Source organism: Loxodonta africana, chromosome 19, assembly GCF_030014295.1.
Source record: "Loxodonta africana isolate mLoxAfr1 chromosome 19, mLoxAfr1.hap2, whole genome shotgun sequence".
Taxonomy (NCBI): domain Eukaryota; kingdom Metazoa; phylum Chordata; class Mammalia; order Proboscidea; family Elephantidae; genus Loxodonta; species Loxodonta africana.
Genome location: NC_087360.1, coordinates 76,402,859 through 76,418,440, shown reverse-complemented (window position 1 = coordinate 76,418,440; position 15,582 = coordinate 76,402,859). Strand labels below are relative to the sequence as shown.

General features: G+C 44.9%; 1 protein-coding gene across 1 annotated transcript in view; it reads right to left on the bottom strand.

Moving 5' to 3' along the window:
- The window catches only part of VPS37A (VPS37A subunit of ESCRT-I), a 33,198-nt gene extending 17,837 nt beyond the window's left edge, over positions 1-15,361 (bottom strand). Inside the window, exons 1-4 of the mRNA XM_064272888.1 lie at positions 15,169-15,361; positions 3,442-3,516; positions 1,450-1,564; positions 695-795 (exon numbers count right to left, since the gene is read on the bottom strand). Coding sequence (XP_064128958.1) covers positions 695-795; positions 1,450-1,564; positions 3,442-3,516; positions 15,169-15,293 — 416 coding nt within the window. The 5' untranslated portion in view covers positions 15,294-15,361. The remainder of the gene's footprint in view (positions 1-694; positions 796-1,449; positions 1,565-3,441; positions 3,517-15,168) is intronic.
- Positions 15,362-15,582: the final 221 nt, after the last annotated feature.

Genomic DNA, 15,582 nt, shown 5'->3' with positions numbered 1-15,582 from the left:
TTGGACATGTCATGAGAAAAGACCAATCACTAGAAAAGGAAATCATGTTTGGTCAAGCAGAAGGCCAACGAAAACAAGGGAAAGCCTCAATGAGACAGACTGACATCAGCCACAACAATGGACTCAAAGAGGCTGAAACGTGTGAAAAATTAAACAGATCTTCTAAGAAAATTAAACCATTGTAAAATTCAGGTAATTATGAGCTCCAGAAAACGGCAAAAAAAAAAAATATATATATATATATACCATTAGGAAATGTAATCGTGATAAAGTACTTGGCTTAACAATAGACAATTGTTAAGGGAATCAGAATTATGAAAACACCAAATGCAGATTTAAGTAAAAAAATAACAAAACAATTTAACAGGGAGGATGAGAGAGGGTAAAGGTTTGTGAAAGACGCTGAACCCCTCATCTAACATAACAACATATCTATAGATAATAACTAAAATGAATAGCAGTATGTACATACCATTCAGAAAGACAAAGGCAAATACTAGAACAAACATCTAGAAGAGTAAAACTCAGTTGCCTTCAACCAGCCTAAGTATACAGTATTTGTATGAAGGTAGGATGTGGTAAGCAGAGAATCGCCTTTTAACATCATTTGATTTTTTAAACTAGATTTTTATTACTCTGATAAAAACAAAACCAAATATAAGCAAAAGTGTTTATTCATTATAAATATACTCACTATGGAAACGCTGTTGAAGTAGGAGCCAAAACTGGAGGAGTCTTCCAAAATTCATCCAATAGACCCTGAATAATTTTTCCAAGATCTGAGTGCATCGTAAACTGAAAGTAAAAATAATACAGGACGGTTAAAGTAACTTTTAGAAAAACAAGACCATAAAGTGTCCTTAGGATAAAACGTCACTCTAAAACTTATATCTTAATCCACTTTTGTAGGTCAAGAATTAAATGAAAAGCAGAGGTACTGAGTCAATTAAAAATTAAAATTTTCAATTAAAATCTTTTCTCAACAGAATCAACATCATGTTTAGTAGTTAGCAAGTCAGCTTAGAAGTCTACTTGGTCATAACAGACCTGCAATGTTTCCACATTTCATTATCTACAGGAATGTAGGTGTCAAGGGTAAACACTGAGAGTCTATTTAAGTTACAGTCGCCCAGTTAATCAATCATACACATATCCTAAGAACTCAAAGGCATATGGGAATTTTATTCCTTCCTAACAACTAGGGAATGACCTGCTCTGAAACAAAATTGTCACATCAAGAGGTCCTGACCAATGAAAAACAAACAACCTTCCAATCAGAATTGTAGTGCTAAGTAAATACAGTATTATCTATTACACATGGTGAACATAAAATTTGAAGTTACTGATTCCAAAATGAAATTTTAAGTGTGTTTCAGATTTCTAAACTATTTCACAGAAAAGTTGTACAGCTGTTATATCACTCTGAGATAGGTTCTCTGGCATACATACGTTGTTTACTAACGGACAGGTAACATACACTCCTTGTTTATCCATCAAGTGATGTCGTATTGGTGGGTAAACACTGATCACGGGTTTTTCCTGAGGAAACTGAGGAGGAAGCAATCTGGTAATGACAAAACAGAAAGGAAACCAGAAAACAAAGACTGTGAATGTTACATTATATAAACATGATCCTAAAACAAAGTTAAAAGCAAATTAAATTTTCACACATTCAGACTAATTATTCATTAATAAGTACTCTGTTACGGATGTTGAGTTGATTGCAAACATACAAAAGGTTACACTTTGGCAACAAGACCACACAGTGAGTTAATAGAGTAAAACCTTTGTTTTTGTAAAATATTCCTCACATCACGCCAATTCATTGCTTTCCAACAGAATACTCTGCCAAGTTATACAAAATCTCAGCTAAAAACTAGATCAGGCATTTGTATCAGGTAAACCTCATCAACCCCATCTGGCTCTTACTGGACGGCAGGACCTGGCCATAGAACTTTCCTTGTGAGTTTTCTACTTTGAAAACACTGCCAAGAATTATTTCACAATCTATTACTAAAGAGTAAGGTGGACAAAAAGAAAGTACTAAGGTTGAAAAACTGCAGCTGTCGGCACGCCTCAGTCCTTCCAGGCTCCCTTCTAAACTTCCCAACCAACACCTCTCCCAACTTTGAGGTCAGTCACAGGATTTCAAACAAAGAACGGTAAATTCTGAATACAAAAAAAGTGAACATCTTAAACTTTTTTGAACTGCTGGAAAATTATGAATAGTGAATAAAATCATAAAAATGGAATCTTCCTGAACATAGAACCTTGTTTTCCAAACTCGTCTAAAATTTAGAAGTGTATTGGATTTCTCTTTAAACTGTCTCTCTGTTCCCCTGATAACTGAGAAAACTATTTGTTGGCAGCGCTGTCAAGAAAGAAAAAAACCAGGTCCTTGTTGGCCTCTCCTACTTAGCTCTGCCAGGAGCATTTCATGAGAGAGAAAGCTACTTCACTTGTATAGTTGAAGATGTTAAACTAGTTGGGTAAAAATCCAACGAATGGTCTTTGGACCCAACCAATCTGGGTTTGTATCCTGACTGTGCTATTCACTACTTACGTGTCTGTAATTTGCCTCAATTTGCAGGATGCTAAAACCTCACATGTATCAAATTAACCTAGCATAATGCTTGGCACAGTTATATGTTCATGTTTTAATTAGTTCATTCAACTAGCATTCGATAAGGCCTACTATGTGCAGGCACTATGCTAGGCAATATGAAGGTGAGTAAGACGTGGTTCCTGTCTTCAAGTGAGGTACCGTTCTACCCGGCTCAAGCGCTTTCTCTAACAGTCAGCCACCTAATGCAATCTGAGATGATAACTTAATTTTCTCACACTAAAGACTAATAGTTGCATTTAAGGCTAAATGGGTACTTCAGAAATCATCTTGTCCAAGCTTTCTTCACTGTAACTTTAGTAATAACCTCATGATTATATTTTTAACATTTTAATTTTTTTGCCTTAAAAATAATCAGCAGATCAAATTCAGCCTTGAATGTTCTGGTTCGCATAGAAGATTTCTGTTGCTGCAAATGAGAACATTTTAAGTAGTTTCTGTATAAAGGTGAATATATCGCTAATGATTTTCCATGCATGATCCCTTTGGTTATCTGTCATTATCATGATTCCTTCAGCTGACCCCCAGCTAAGACTTCAGTCCAAAGCAATAAAAATGATTATAGTACTAAAGAGTATTATTACATATTTTTATTGTATTCCTTCTTTTATACTTTCTTACAGCAATATAAATTAGTGATGTCTTTCAAAAATATTTCACTTATTGTAACTCTGTATAAATTTGAGTTACTAGAAAGTGAGTATTTGCAATAAGCTCACTTTACACAACTTATTTCTAATAATGACTAAGAAAGAGAAAATAAAGATTTTTTTTCCGAAGACCTGTTACATGGCAAAATAGAACCCAATTCTACTCACATATTAATGTTAATTGTCAGGTTGTTCACGGTGAATGGTAATCTGTATTCCACATCTTTCTGTATTTCAGCTATACTATAGGAAAAAATTTGAAAAAAAAATTATCCAAAGTTACAAAAACATTAATGCTAAAAACAAATGCTAAATGCTAGAGTCTACTAAAGCTCAGCTACGTTAATTTTAACCACAGAATCTGGACAGCCAGTAAAACTTGTACTTTAAGGAAAAAAATATCATAGTTAGAAAGGCTTAGCAAATTTGGACACATCATCAAAGAAGACCAATAGCTAGAAAAGGATATCATGTTTGGTAGAGGGTCAGTGAAGAAGAGGAAAATACTCAATGAGATGGACTGACACGACAATGGACTCGAACATGCCAACGATCATGAAGATGGCACAGGACCCGGCAAGATTTTGTTCTGTTATATACAGGTCACCATGAGTCGGGCTCAACTGGATGGCAACTAACAACAACAACAATGTTCTGAAATATCGAAAGTGGGGAGGCAGCTGTTGACGTAAAGAGGCAAGGAAAATTCTTGTATTACTGCTAGACTGATTTACTACGCATCCAATTCACCAGCAGTAGAAGCAACTGTAAGCCCTCTGGCACGGAGGGATAACCTACGGTCTGTAGTTGGCCCTCACTGCTACTGTTTGAACTCTAAAACGCTAAACTTCCTCTGTATTCTTTGTGTGTATGTTTGTACACTGCATTTCTCCATATAGTAAAATCATATTTATGAAGGGGAGACGATTGGATTTCAAGATAAGTTCTTAGGATTAAATCCTTTAGAGTCAAAATCACCCTTGAAAATCCTACATAAGGTTTACACAGTTTTAGGCATGCGGCTTACATACAAGAATTCTTACGTGATGTTTGAGAACTCCTAAAAAAAAACTGAAGGATGGACTAAAAGGAAAATCTAAAAGGAGGAAATAAAGCGAAAGTCTACTTGTTCACATGGTAACCTTGAGCAGGTTACTTCTCCAGCCTTGGTTTCCTTGTTGTAAGTTGGTAACTGCCTCAGAGGGCTGTTGTGAGTAAATAAATGTAAAGTGCTCAGGATGAACGCTATTCTAAATGTTATTTATTATTTTTTACAACCATTATTAGATATGCAGATATTCAAAGCCTTTTAGATAACTTTAAGATAACCATGGAATTCCAAGTGGGAAATGGATGAGGGATTCTAACATTCCTGCTTACTTTCAGAGTTCAAGTACGTTAGTCACCCTGTGGTAAAGTTCAGTCTCTACAACCTTAAAACAAGCTGGATGTGGTGGGATTCACAGCAACAGTTCAACTGCAGTTTATGCAACAGTCTAAAGTCAGCATGCAAGTTAAACGTATGGCCGTGAAATTATACAAACCGCAGATTTTAACAGATGAGCACCATAAACTGTGCAGTATCCTGAGACCACTGTTGGCTGAATTCTTGTAACTCAAAATGCAAAGGTGCGTTCCGACTAGCTGCGTTAGGCAACACAGCAAATATTTAATTGTTTCCCTTAATTAAAACAAGAATCACTCCCTGGAAATAATTCACCACAAAAGAGATTTTGAAAATCTGCTCTTATTAGTAACTTTTTAAAAAAGCTTATTCCAAAAAGAATTTATTCTCATAGTAAAAAACGAGCAAACAGAACATAAAAATCCCTGGTGGCTGCGTATCCCCAAGACAACTACCGTTAACATATAGGTATAGAACTTTCCAACCTACCTTCACAGTTTTAAGACAAACATAGAATCACACTATACATACAATTTTGTAACCTGCTCCTGTCTCACTCTACAATTTGTTGTTATTCTCTTTCTCAATCAGGAAATGTTATTTTACAATATTGTAAATGGCTGCATGTGTTCTACTACATGATAATACTACTGCAGGGTAGCTATGGGTCAGAATGGACTCAGCGGCAACGGGTTTTTATTCTTTAACCTATCCCTGCTGATACTGAGATTGTTTCCAATATTCACCATTTATAAACCTATTCTCTGATAAACGTTATTGAAGCCATATTTTTATGCTGAAGGTGGTACTCCTTTAGATGTAAATATGTATCTTATATACTTATATTTAAATACTGTAATCACGTCACAAGAGAACATTTAATTTTATCCTCTAGGCTTTTTAAGAAGAGAATTATTATGGTTTTACCTCAATTGCTCTGCATGTGTTTGCGGCTACAAGAGCTGGAACAACAGATAACTCCGTTAATCAGAATTTGTAATTAATTAACAACCTTATTTCTTTGGTAGTCCCTAAAACTGTAAACAAACAGACCTTGAACCGCAACAGAGGCATCAGCTACAGGTGAAAGATTCCCTCTGAAGAATAAACAATCTCCTCCTTTGTATTTTGTGTAAACTGGGATTTCATCATAAAACTCATTTCAAATGAAGAGCTATTAAATACTGAGCATCTTGCAAAGCAAGTATAGAGAGAAATACAGTATAGTCCCTGCTTTGAAAGCGCACATAGCCTGAAGAGAAAATCCAGTGGTTTCAACACACTGAGTATCATGCAGTCCCCACAGTGCTGGGGAGCTCAGTCATGTTTATGGGTGTGCCAGACGCTGAAAGACAGTAGATGCAGAAGAGACTAAAGAAGGTAAAGATAAGAAGATGGGATTAGATCTAAGGAAGGGAGTGGAAAAAAAACCAAGAAAGTAAATATAGGAACTTATCGCAACCCAAAACATAAGACCACAGTGAAGTCAGGAGCAGTCTGAAGGTCCTCCAAACCCTTGAGCCAAGTCAATGCAAACCCAGAGTGTGGAGAGAGGGGCAGGAGCATTTCTCATGGTAATAAATGGGAGCACATACGTGGTGCAGCAGGCAGCCTTGATAACTCTCCCCGAGCAGTACCTCTCATCTGCACCCAGAACGAAACGGTGAGGCAGACCCTAAGGTAACGGTGCCTCAGGAAGTTCCTAACCCCTAGGAGCTACCGACACCCAGGAAGCCTCCATTTCCAGAATACAAGCAGCCTGCCCCATCCAGGAGGCAATCTTTCCTTCAATCACCAGATGCAGGCTATGGAAAAGGGAGCAAACATCCACAAACAAGTCCGGGGGAACCGCAAATACAGACATGAACAGTCACCAGATAGCTGAAGAAAACAAAACCATGAAAGGCAAGTATCAAATGCAACAAAAGAAGCAAACAAAAAAAAGCCCCCAGAACTCAAGGAAATAGAGTGAATATTGAGCCAAGAGAAGACTATAAGTTTGTGTAATTAACATCCTTAGAGAAACAAAAGAAAATAGCCTCTGCATGCACACACGCAATGCTGATAGGAAAATGTAAAATTAAGAAACTGGAAATTTAAAATAAATCCTTCAAATAAATGGTTCAGTGCTCTGTTTGCGAAGGGCTTCATATTAAGATTACTGATGCCCTTTAGCATATTAAAAGCTTTGAGACATTCTAAGGTAAACGGCTTGTTTTTTTCCCTAGATGTGTCTGATATGGAACACTGAGGCTACAACATTTTTTAACGGTGTTCCACAGAACTCATCAGATTATGACAGAGTTTTGCAAAGGAAGGTACGGGAACACAGAAGAACGCACCTAACCTTAATGGGAGTAGTGGTGGTGAGGTCTCCTGGCGGGGGGAAAATACCTGAGCTACATTTAAATGTCAGTAGGAGTTAACACCCAGGAAAGGGAATCAGGGAAATGAAATGGGCATTGTAGACAGAGTAAGCACCACCAAAAAAGCTTCAGATATGAACTGACACGGAGTTTCTAAAAGTCTCCTTATCCTTGGCCATTAAAGAAACTTGACATTCTCTCCATATCACTGCCTTCTGCGATAACCAGGCACCAAGCTACGGAGGCGGATCTGTTTTGGGCAAGAACTAGAAACTCCTGAAAGAAATGACATGGTCAAAGTTGTATTTTAGAAAACATCGCTCTAACAGCCATGTGGAAGAAAACATTGCGGGAACAAGACTGAGGGCAGAGAGACCGCTAGAGCCCAGTGGCAAGAGAAGGGAGTCCCTGGGTAGCACACACAGTTATGCACTCAACTACCAGCTGAATGGCTGGTGATTCGAATCTCCCCAGAGGTACCTCGAAGACAGGCCTAGTGATGTGCTTCCGAAAGATCACAGCCTTGAAAACCCAACGGAGCAGTTCTACTCTGCACACATGGGGTCACATGAGGTCGCCATGAGCAGGAGTCGACTTGATGGCAATGAACCACAACAAAGTGGAGGTGGGGATGGAAGACTGGGTGGCAACTGAGGATTACCTAGGTTTTTGGTTAGGTGAGCAGACAGCAGAGACCGCTTTGAAGTAGTTCAGGAGTGGGGTAGACCGAGGTAGACGTGAGGGTGGCAACTGAGGATTACCCAGGTTTTTGGTTAGGGGAGCAGACAGCAGAGATCACTTTGAAGTAGTTCAGGAGTGGGGTAGACGGAGGTAGGCGTGACTGGATTCAACTGGCAATGGGGAAAGACCGCCTGTGTTGTAAATTTTTTTAAAGCAGTTATGGACTGATACTGCTAAGAGAAAAATTAACTGGAGATAACTCTTAGGCTGTTATGATCCACTTAGGAAACTCTTCTTAAAATGGAAACATCCTTTTACTGTATCATATACTCGCCAACTATAAATTTTAATCACAGATTATAAACAGACTAAGATTTAATGTACCAAATTAAAATTCACTTAATTGTGGGACTGTTTAATACACATAATTTCAAAGTTCACATTAAGACCTCAATGTTGACTTTTGTAGATTTCTGTAGCTTCAATAGACTAAGGCATAGCAGATTCTTCTGGAACTTTTTATTGGAACAAGTTAAGGTGATTCCCTCCGATAAAGGAACTACAATCTCAAATACCAGCAGGAACTAGATAACGTACAGGAGTAGAGGCAGCTGCCTGTCGTATCACAGGGAGTGGCGGTGAAACCGAGTGGGATCAGCACAGCAGAGGGCACGGCTACTCTGCCGCTTCAAGCAAGTGTGTTAACATGGACATTCTTGCCAGATCTTTCCATTTTAAAAGTTGGAAACCTGGATATATGTTAACATAAAAATCTCAATTTCTAAATGTTGGCAACTACCAGTCTGTCATGTTATCAAGTTTGTGTGTGAGTCCTTGTGAGCGAAGAGTGAAATCTAGAAAGAAAGGGATAGAATTTGGGCTTACTTAGAAACCCAGGAGCTGTGAGGAGGGAGTCTTAGTCGTGAGGGAGGGTTATGCGTAGCAGATTCTCCAAGGCTAAAGGTTCTGGGAATCACAAATAGGGATGGTACCCAGGGTTTGGCAGCAAAAGGAAACACCGCAATTCTCTCTCCAAAAGGATGATCACGCTGAGGGGCCCGAGGGATGGACAGACTTTCACAGTTGGACAGGGCAGTAGGGGATCACCTAGACAATTCTATTACTTCCACGTTACTGTTGCTGCTAAGTGCCGTGGAGTCATTTCTGACTCACAGTGAGCCTACAGGACAGAGCAGAACTGGCCCATAGGGTTTCCAAGAAGCGGCTGGTAGATTCGAACTGCCAACCTTTGGTTAGCAGCCAAGCTCTTAACCACTGAGCCACCAGTGTAATGAGGCCGATAAAGGTTACGTGACTATCCAAGGTTGTACTGCCAGTAAACGACACATCCGTATCTCCTGACTTCTGAGACCATGTATCCAATGCTTTACCAGAATGGAAAAAATAAAATAAAAAGCAATTCTGATAAGCATAACTCCCAAATCAGATTTTTTTTTTTAAATCAAATACAAACAAAAACAGCATCAAAATAATCATGGAATTGAATCTGACTAAAATGAATGCCGAAGCCCATATACCGGTGAGGTGATCTCCTTAAATAAAAGATAATAAAGAAAGGCTGCTATTTGCATAACTTGGAATTTACATAGTTAACTACGAATAACAACCACCATTCACAACCCAGCTCCAGGTTGCTGTTTTACAGCCCAGAAAATAATAAAGGAGCAAACTAACTTCAGATACTGAGATAATGAGACCTAGATAGTTAGGCTATTTACTGTTAGGGTCACTCGATTTTAATATTTTCTGATTGTGGACAAAATGCAGGGAAATACTTAACAGCTTCACTTCTCAAGACTCTTTATGTATCAGGATCAGTGAATGTATGACTTGGGAGGTTTTCAACTGCAAGTAACAGAAAACCAAGCTGAACCTTAAACCAAAAATATCCCCTGAAGTCTTCTTTAAACCAAAACAATAGTTTAGCATAACTAGTAAAGAATGTCTGACCTGAGCATTGTGCTCTTTTAAGAACTAACTATGGGATCAAACTGACAACAGCAATTCAAAAGATTAGAAAACTTAGGGAGCGGTGAGTTTATGTTAACGGAGGAGGAACAATTCAGAAGAGGAGGAAGAGAAGGGTTGCTTGAAAAACATAATCAGTGACACTGGACTTACCTGCAGAACTTGTCGATTTGGTGTATGCCCTGCTGTGTATATTCTCAACAACAACAAACAAAGTATTAAAGAAAGAAAACCAAGCTGAAAGCGGCCTCACCCAGTGAGGGGCTATTTATCTCTCAAGTTCAGAAAGAGGGAGGCTCCACTGCTCGTTAATTTAGCAGCAAAGCACTATCCTGGACCCAGATGTTTTCCAGCTCTCTACCACATTCAGTGGGCAGCCCTGTCCTCACTCATGGTCCAAGAAGTTCCAGATATCTCAGGTACAATAACAATATCCACAACATAAGAGAAACATTTCCTCCCAGACCTCTCTTAATTATTGAGAAAAATGTTTTTTAGCAGCTTCCCCAGTAGATTTCCCCTTCAACTCGCATGGATCAGGATTAGATCAAGAGTCCTGCGTCCAACCATCAGGGGCAATAAGACCGTCATCATTGGTTTAAACAAATCACTGATCATCCGCTGGGGTGGAAAGAGCTCTGCCTCCAGTGAGTACATGCAGAGCGGGAAACACAAACAGCAGTGGGCTCTTCCAAGAAGCCAGGGGAAATGAAGTGGACAACCAACAATTAGCTAGAGTAACCTTTCCCATCTGCCCTGCCTTACGAGTCCCGGGGTGGTGCAAATGGTTAACATGCTTGGCAGGCTGCTAACTGAAAAGCTGCAAGTTCAAGTCCACCCAGAGGTATGGGTGATCTACGTCGGAAAATTCAGCCTTTGAAAACCCTATGGAGCACAGTTCTACTGGCACACCTGGAACCATGTGAGTCGGACCTGCCTGGACAACAACTGGTTACTGGTCACCAGTGAGACTTAGAAAAGGAAACACATAAAACTCAGCTAACCGTGAGGAGAGGCCCGAGGAAGGTGAGAAAGTAAGGATTTCTTACCTAACAACAACAACAACAACAAAAAGTTTACATCCATTAGAGAAAATGAACTAGAGACTCTTTCCTAAGACTGAATTCTCAGTTATAAGGAGTGAAAGAAGAGGTGGAAGGGAGACGAGAATAGGTGGTGGGAAGAGGTTATGCAGAAGGCAAAAGAAGTCAAATGCTTTCACTGCAGGAAAGAGCTGCTGCCCTTACGTTTGGTGAAGGGACAGAGTATGAAATATGAGGGAGGTGGGCAGCGCACAAGGACAGTGATGTCCATAATTTAGGAAGTTTTTGTATTATTCACTGAAATCCCATTGAAAGATTCTTTCAACTTATACAGAGGACACCTTCAGAATAACCAATCGTGGTGTATTTCTGCATGGAATCCTTAAGTATATGTCGCTCTACTGAATTTAGCTACTCAGACAACACGCTGTTAGGTGCTGCACTGATAAATCATCCCTACAAAAAACCAAGCCCACTACCATCAAGTCGATTCCGCCTCTATAGCCATCCTATAGGACAGAGGAGAACTGCCCCACAGGGTTTCCAAGGAGTAGCTGGTGGATTCAAACTGCTGACCTTTTGATTAGCAGCTGTAGCTCTTATCCACTATATGACCAAAGTCCAAAAGTGTTATCATTAGGTAAAAGGGCAGACCGAACTAGAATAGGTGGATGGCATTTTTTTTCTGGTACAATCCCATTCCTAGACATCTCAATGTCATGACCTACTTAAATGTTACCAGAAGTATTCTGGTATAATTTGTAAATGTAAAAGATTTAAATTAAATGAAACTTCAAGTATTTTCTGTTAAAGAACTTAAACCGAGTCCTTAAAGTTATATGTTCATAACACTAAAAAGTTTGTAAATAATGTCACATGTCCAATTACATGTCCATCATTTCTGGCTCAAAATATTAAACTATGGATCCTTTCTATATTCAATTCAGGTATTTATGGATCCTCTTAAGCCAATTTCAGGACTCTCTAAGAATTCCTGCTTTAGAATCACACCTTATTTGGGAGGCAAAAAAATACATAAATTTCAGATAGATCCTTTTCTTTATTTACTAGCTTTAGCAGCAAGGGACTTTGGGGGGGGGTATTCCAAATATTCAACTGCAACCTCAAAAAACAAAAACTTGTCACCACTGAGAGTATTTAACAGAATATACAACAGAATATTCTGTAAAGGCTTAAAGCAACTAATTCCAAGGACGTGGTTCTAAAAAATGTTTTGGCAACAGTTTTAACAGTATACTTCCAAGACGGTATTATCAAAGAAGACACACTTTCATTAGGTTTGCTAAAAATATGTCATTTTATAGCATCTGTTGTGAAAGTGGTTTTTACAGGTTAATATAGAACTTGAATTAAGGTTGACTTTTAAGAACTTTGTGAACTTAATTTTACAAAAAGGAAGCCACTAGCAAATCAAATCACCTGCTACTGTTTTCTGTCCAATGCTACAGATTTTCACCTTTTGAAAGTTCTGAACAAGCAAAACAACTGAGGCAGGTGAAAAACATCTGAAGTGCAGTCAACAATAGCTCTCCTTTTAACCAAATGGATTTTGTGATGAATTTTTCTCTTAATATACCTGATTTAAAACTATTCTAGACTTGTTTGGAAAACATTATTGAAGTGTAACACAGAATGGCTCCTGTGGTTTGCTCATCAACAACGATGGTTTACTCAATGAGAATTATTCAATTTTATTATCTCAGGACATATGCAAAAAGAGTATTTCAAAAGAGGAGTACCAATGAAAGTCGTTGACATCTTTACCTTAAAATACATGCTGTGAAACTTAAATAAATATGCTTGCATAATTCACTTACCACTTAATATAAAGAGGCAGCTCTAATTTTTGAAAACCATTTAGAGGCTATCAGTAAAACCCGTTGAGGACTCAGAGCGACCCTATAGAAAAGAACTATCCCATAGGGTTTCTAAGAAGTGGCTGGTGGGTTCGAACTGCTGACCTCTGGTTGGCAGCCGAGCTCTTAAGCATTGTGCCACCAGGGCTCCATTAGAGGCTACTGGCATTCGGAATACAAAAACCTGTAGAAAACCAGTTTACTGCAGAAACACTTGAAATAAACGGAACTGCCAAATATTCCTCATCTGAGCACGCTGAAAACGAGAGACCCACAGGAAGGCAACCAAAGGATCCAGCAGAGCCGAAAGCACCCGCTGAGCGTGGGGACAGGAGTAACCAAAACGCGGGAGGCGCACCCGGAGGAGTTGCTGGGGCAGGAGAGCCGCGCAGAGCGCGCCCAGGCGAGGAGGACTGGCTGCTGGAAGCGCCGGCCTCCTGGCCTCGGACGTGCCAACTGCTCGCTTTCCGCGCTTTCTGAAACCTGGGGATGACTTCTCATGGCTGTCTGTAGCCGGGCACGGATCTCCACTGGGGCGGCCACGGGGAGGGCAAAGGGGAAGTTGCTGAGGAATCCGGGAGAAGGCCCGAGAGATGGAGATCCGACGGGGAGCGAGGGGATCCGACGGGGAGCGAGGGGGGCCGACGGGGAGCGAGGGGATCCGACGGGGATCCGACGGGGATCCGACGGGGATCCGACGGGGAGCAAGGGGATCCGACGGGGAGCCGACGGGGAGCCGACGGGGTGCGAGGGGATCCGACGGGGAGCGAGGGGATCCGACGGGGAGCCGACGGGGAGCGAGGGGATCCGACGGGGAGCGAGGGGATCTGACGGGGATCCGACGGGGAGCCCACGGGGAGCCCACGGGGAGCGAGGGGATCCGACGGGGAGCGAGGGGATCTGACGGGGATCCGACGGGGAGCGAGGGGATCTGACGGGGAGCCGACGGGGAGCGAGGGGATCCGACGGGGAGCGAGGGGATCCGACGGGGAGCGAGGGGATCCGACGGGGAGCGAGGGGATCCGACGGGGAGCGAGGGGATCCGACGGGGAGCCGACGGGGATCCGACGGGGATCCGACGGGGATCCGACGGGGAGCGAGGGGATCCGACGGGGAGCGAGGGGATCCGACGGGGATCCGACGGGGATCCGACGGGGAGCGAGGGGATCCGACGGGGAGCGAGGGGATCCGACGGGGAGCGAGGGGATCCGACGGGGAGCGAGGGGATCCGACGGGGAGCGAGGGGATCCGACGGGGAGCCGACGGGGAGCCGACGGGGAGCGAGGGGATCCGACGGGGAGCGAGGGGATCCGACGGGGAGCGAGGGGATCTGACGGGGATCCGACGGGGAGCCGACGGGGAGCCGACGGGGAGCGAGGGGATCCGACGGGGAGCGAGGGGATCCGACGGGGAGCGAGGGGATCCGACGGGGAGCGAGGGGATCCGACGGGGAGCGAGGGGATCCGACGGGGATCCGACGGGGAGCGAGGGGATCCGACGGGGAGCGAGGGGATCCGACGGGGAGCGAGGGGATCCGACGGGGAGCCGACGGGGAGCCGACGGGGAGCCGACGGGGAGCGAGGGGATCCGACGGGGAGCGAGGGGATCCGACGGGGAGCGAGGGGATCCGACGGGGATCCGACGGGGATCCGACGGGGAGCCGACGGGGAGCCCACGGGGAGCGAGGGGATCCGACGGGGAGCGAGGGGATCCGACGGGGAGCGAGGGGATCCGACGGGGATCCGACGGGGAGCGAGGGGATCCGACGGGGAGCGAGGGGATCCGACGGGGAGCGAGGGGATCCGACGGGGAGCCGACGGGGAGCCGACGGGGAGCGAGGGGATCCGACGGGGAGCGAGGGGATCCGACGGGGAGCGAGGGGATCTGACGGGGATCCGACGGGGATCCGACGGGGAGCCGACGGGGAGCCCACGGGGAGCGAGGGGATCCGACGGGGAGCGAGGGGATCTGACGGGGATCCGACGGGGAGCGAGGGGATCCGACGGGGAGCGAGGGGATCCGACGGGGAGCGAGGGGATCCGACGGGGATCCGACGGGGAGCCGACGGGGAGCGAGGGGATCCGACGGGGAGCGAGGGGATCCGACGGGGAGCGAGGGGATCCGACGGGGAGCGAGGGGATCCGACGGGGATCCGACGGGGAGCGAGGGGATCCGACGGGGAGCGAGGGGATCCGACGGGGAGCGAGGGGATCCGACGGGGAGGGAGGGGATCCGACGGGGAGCGAGGGGATCCGACGGGGAGCTAAGGCAGCCGGCAGCCAGGGGTCAGGATGAGTCAGGGGAGGCGCAGAGAGGAAGCAGCAGTGCATGAACGCGGCTTAGGAACCGGAGAGCGCGCGAGACCGGGACCTGGACCGGGACCTGGACGGGGACCAGAACCGGGACCAGAGCCGGGACCGGGACCCGGGCCCGTCCGAGACCCCTGGGGTGCCGTCCGGAGGCGCGGAGGGTGCCCGGGGATCGCCCGCCCCCGCCGCCGTCCCCCTCGGCTCCGGCCCGCGGCCCCCAGTCACCTGGAGTGGGCGCTCCGAAGGGACTCGATCAGGCGCTGCTTCTGCTGTTGAAGGCTGGTCAGGCCGCCGGCGGACCCCGCTGCGGAGGAGGAGGCGCTCTTGCTCAGCGGGAAGAGCCAGCTCATCCTCCTCGGGTCCCCGGGCCCGAGGGCCTGTCCAGGAGGCTCCGGCGGGCACCTCGCAGCCGCTCGCCCGGCCGCTCGCCGCCGGCTGGGGGCCCGGGCTCCTGGGGGGCACGCCGGGACTGCGGGCGGAAGGAAGACGGAGCTCGCCGGCCGGAGCACGCAGGCTCGCGCTCCGCGTCCGGCCGCCCCGGGAGCTAGTCAGGAAGCGGGACCGCCCGGCGCGCCGCCGCCTCGGCCGCCGGCTCCTGCGTGCCCCGCCCCCGCGCGCGCTCCGCCCCCTGCGTGCGCG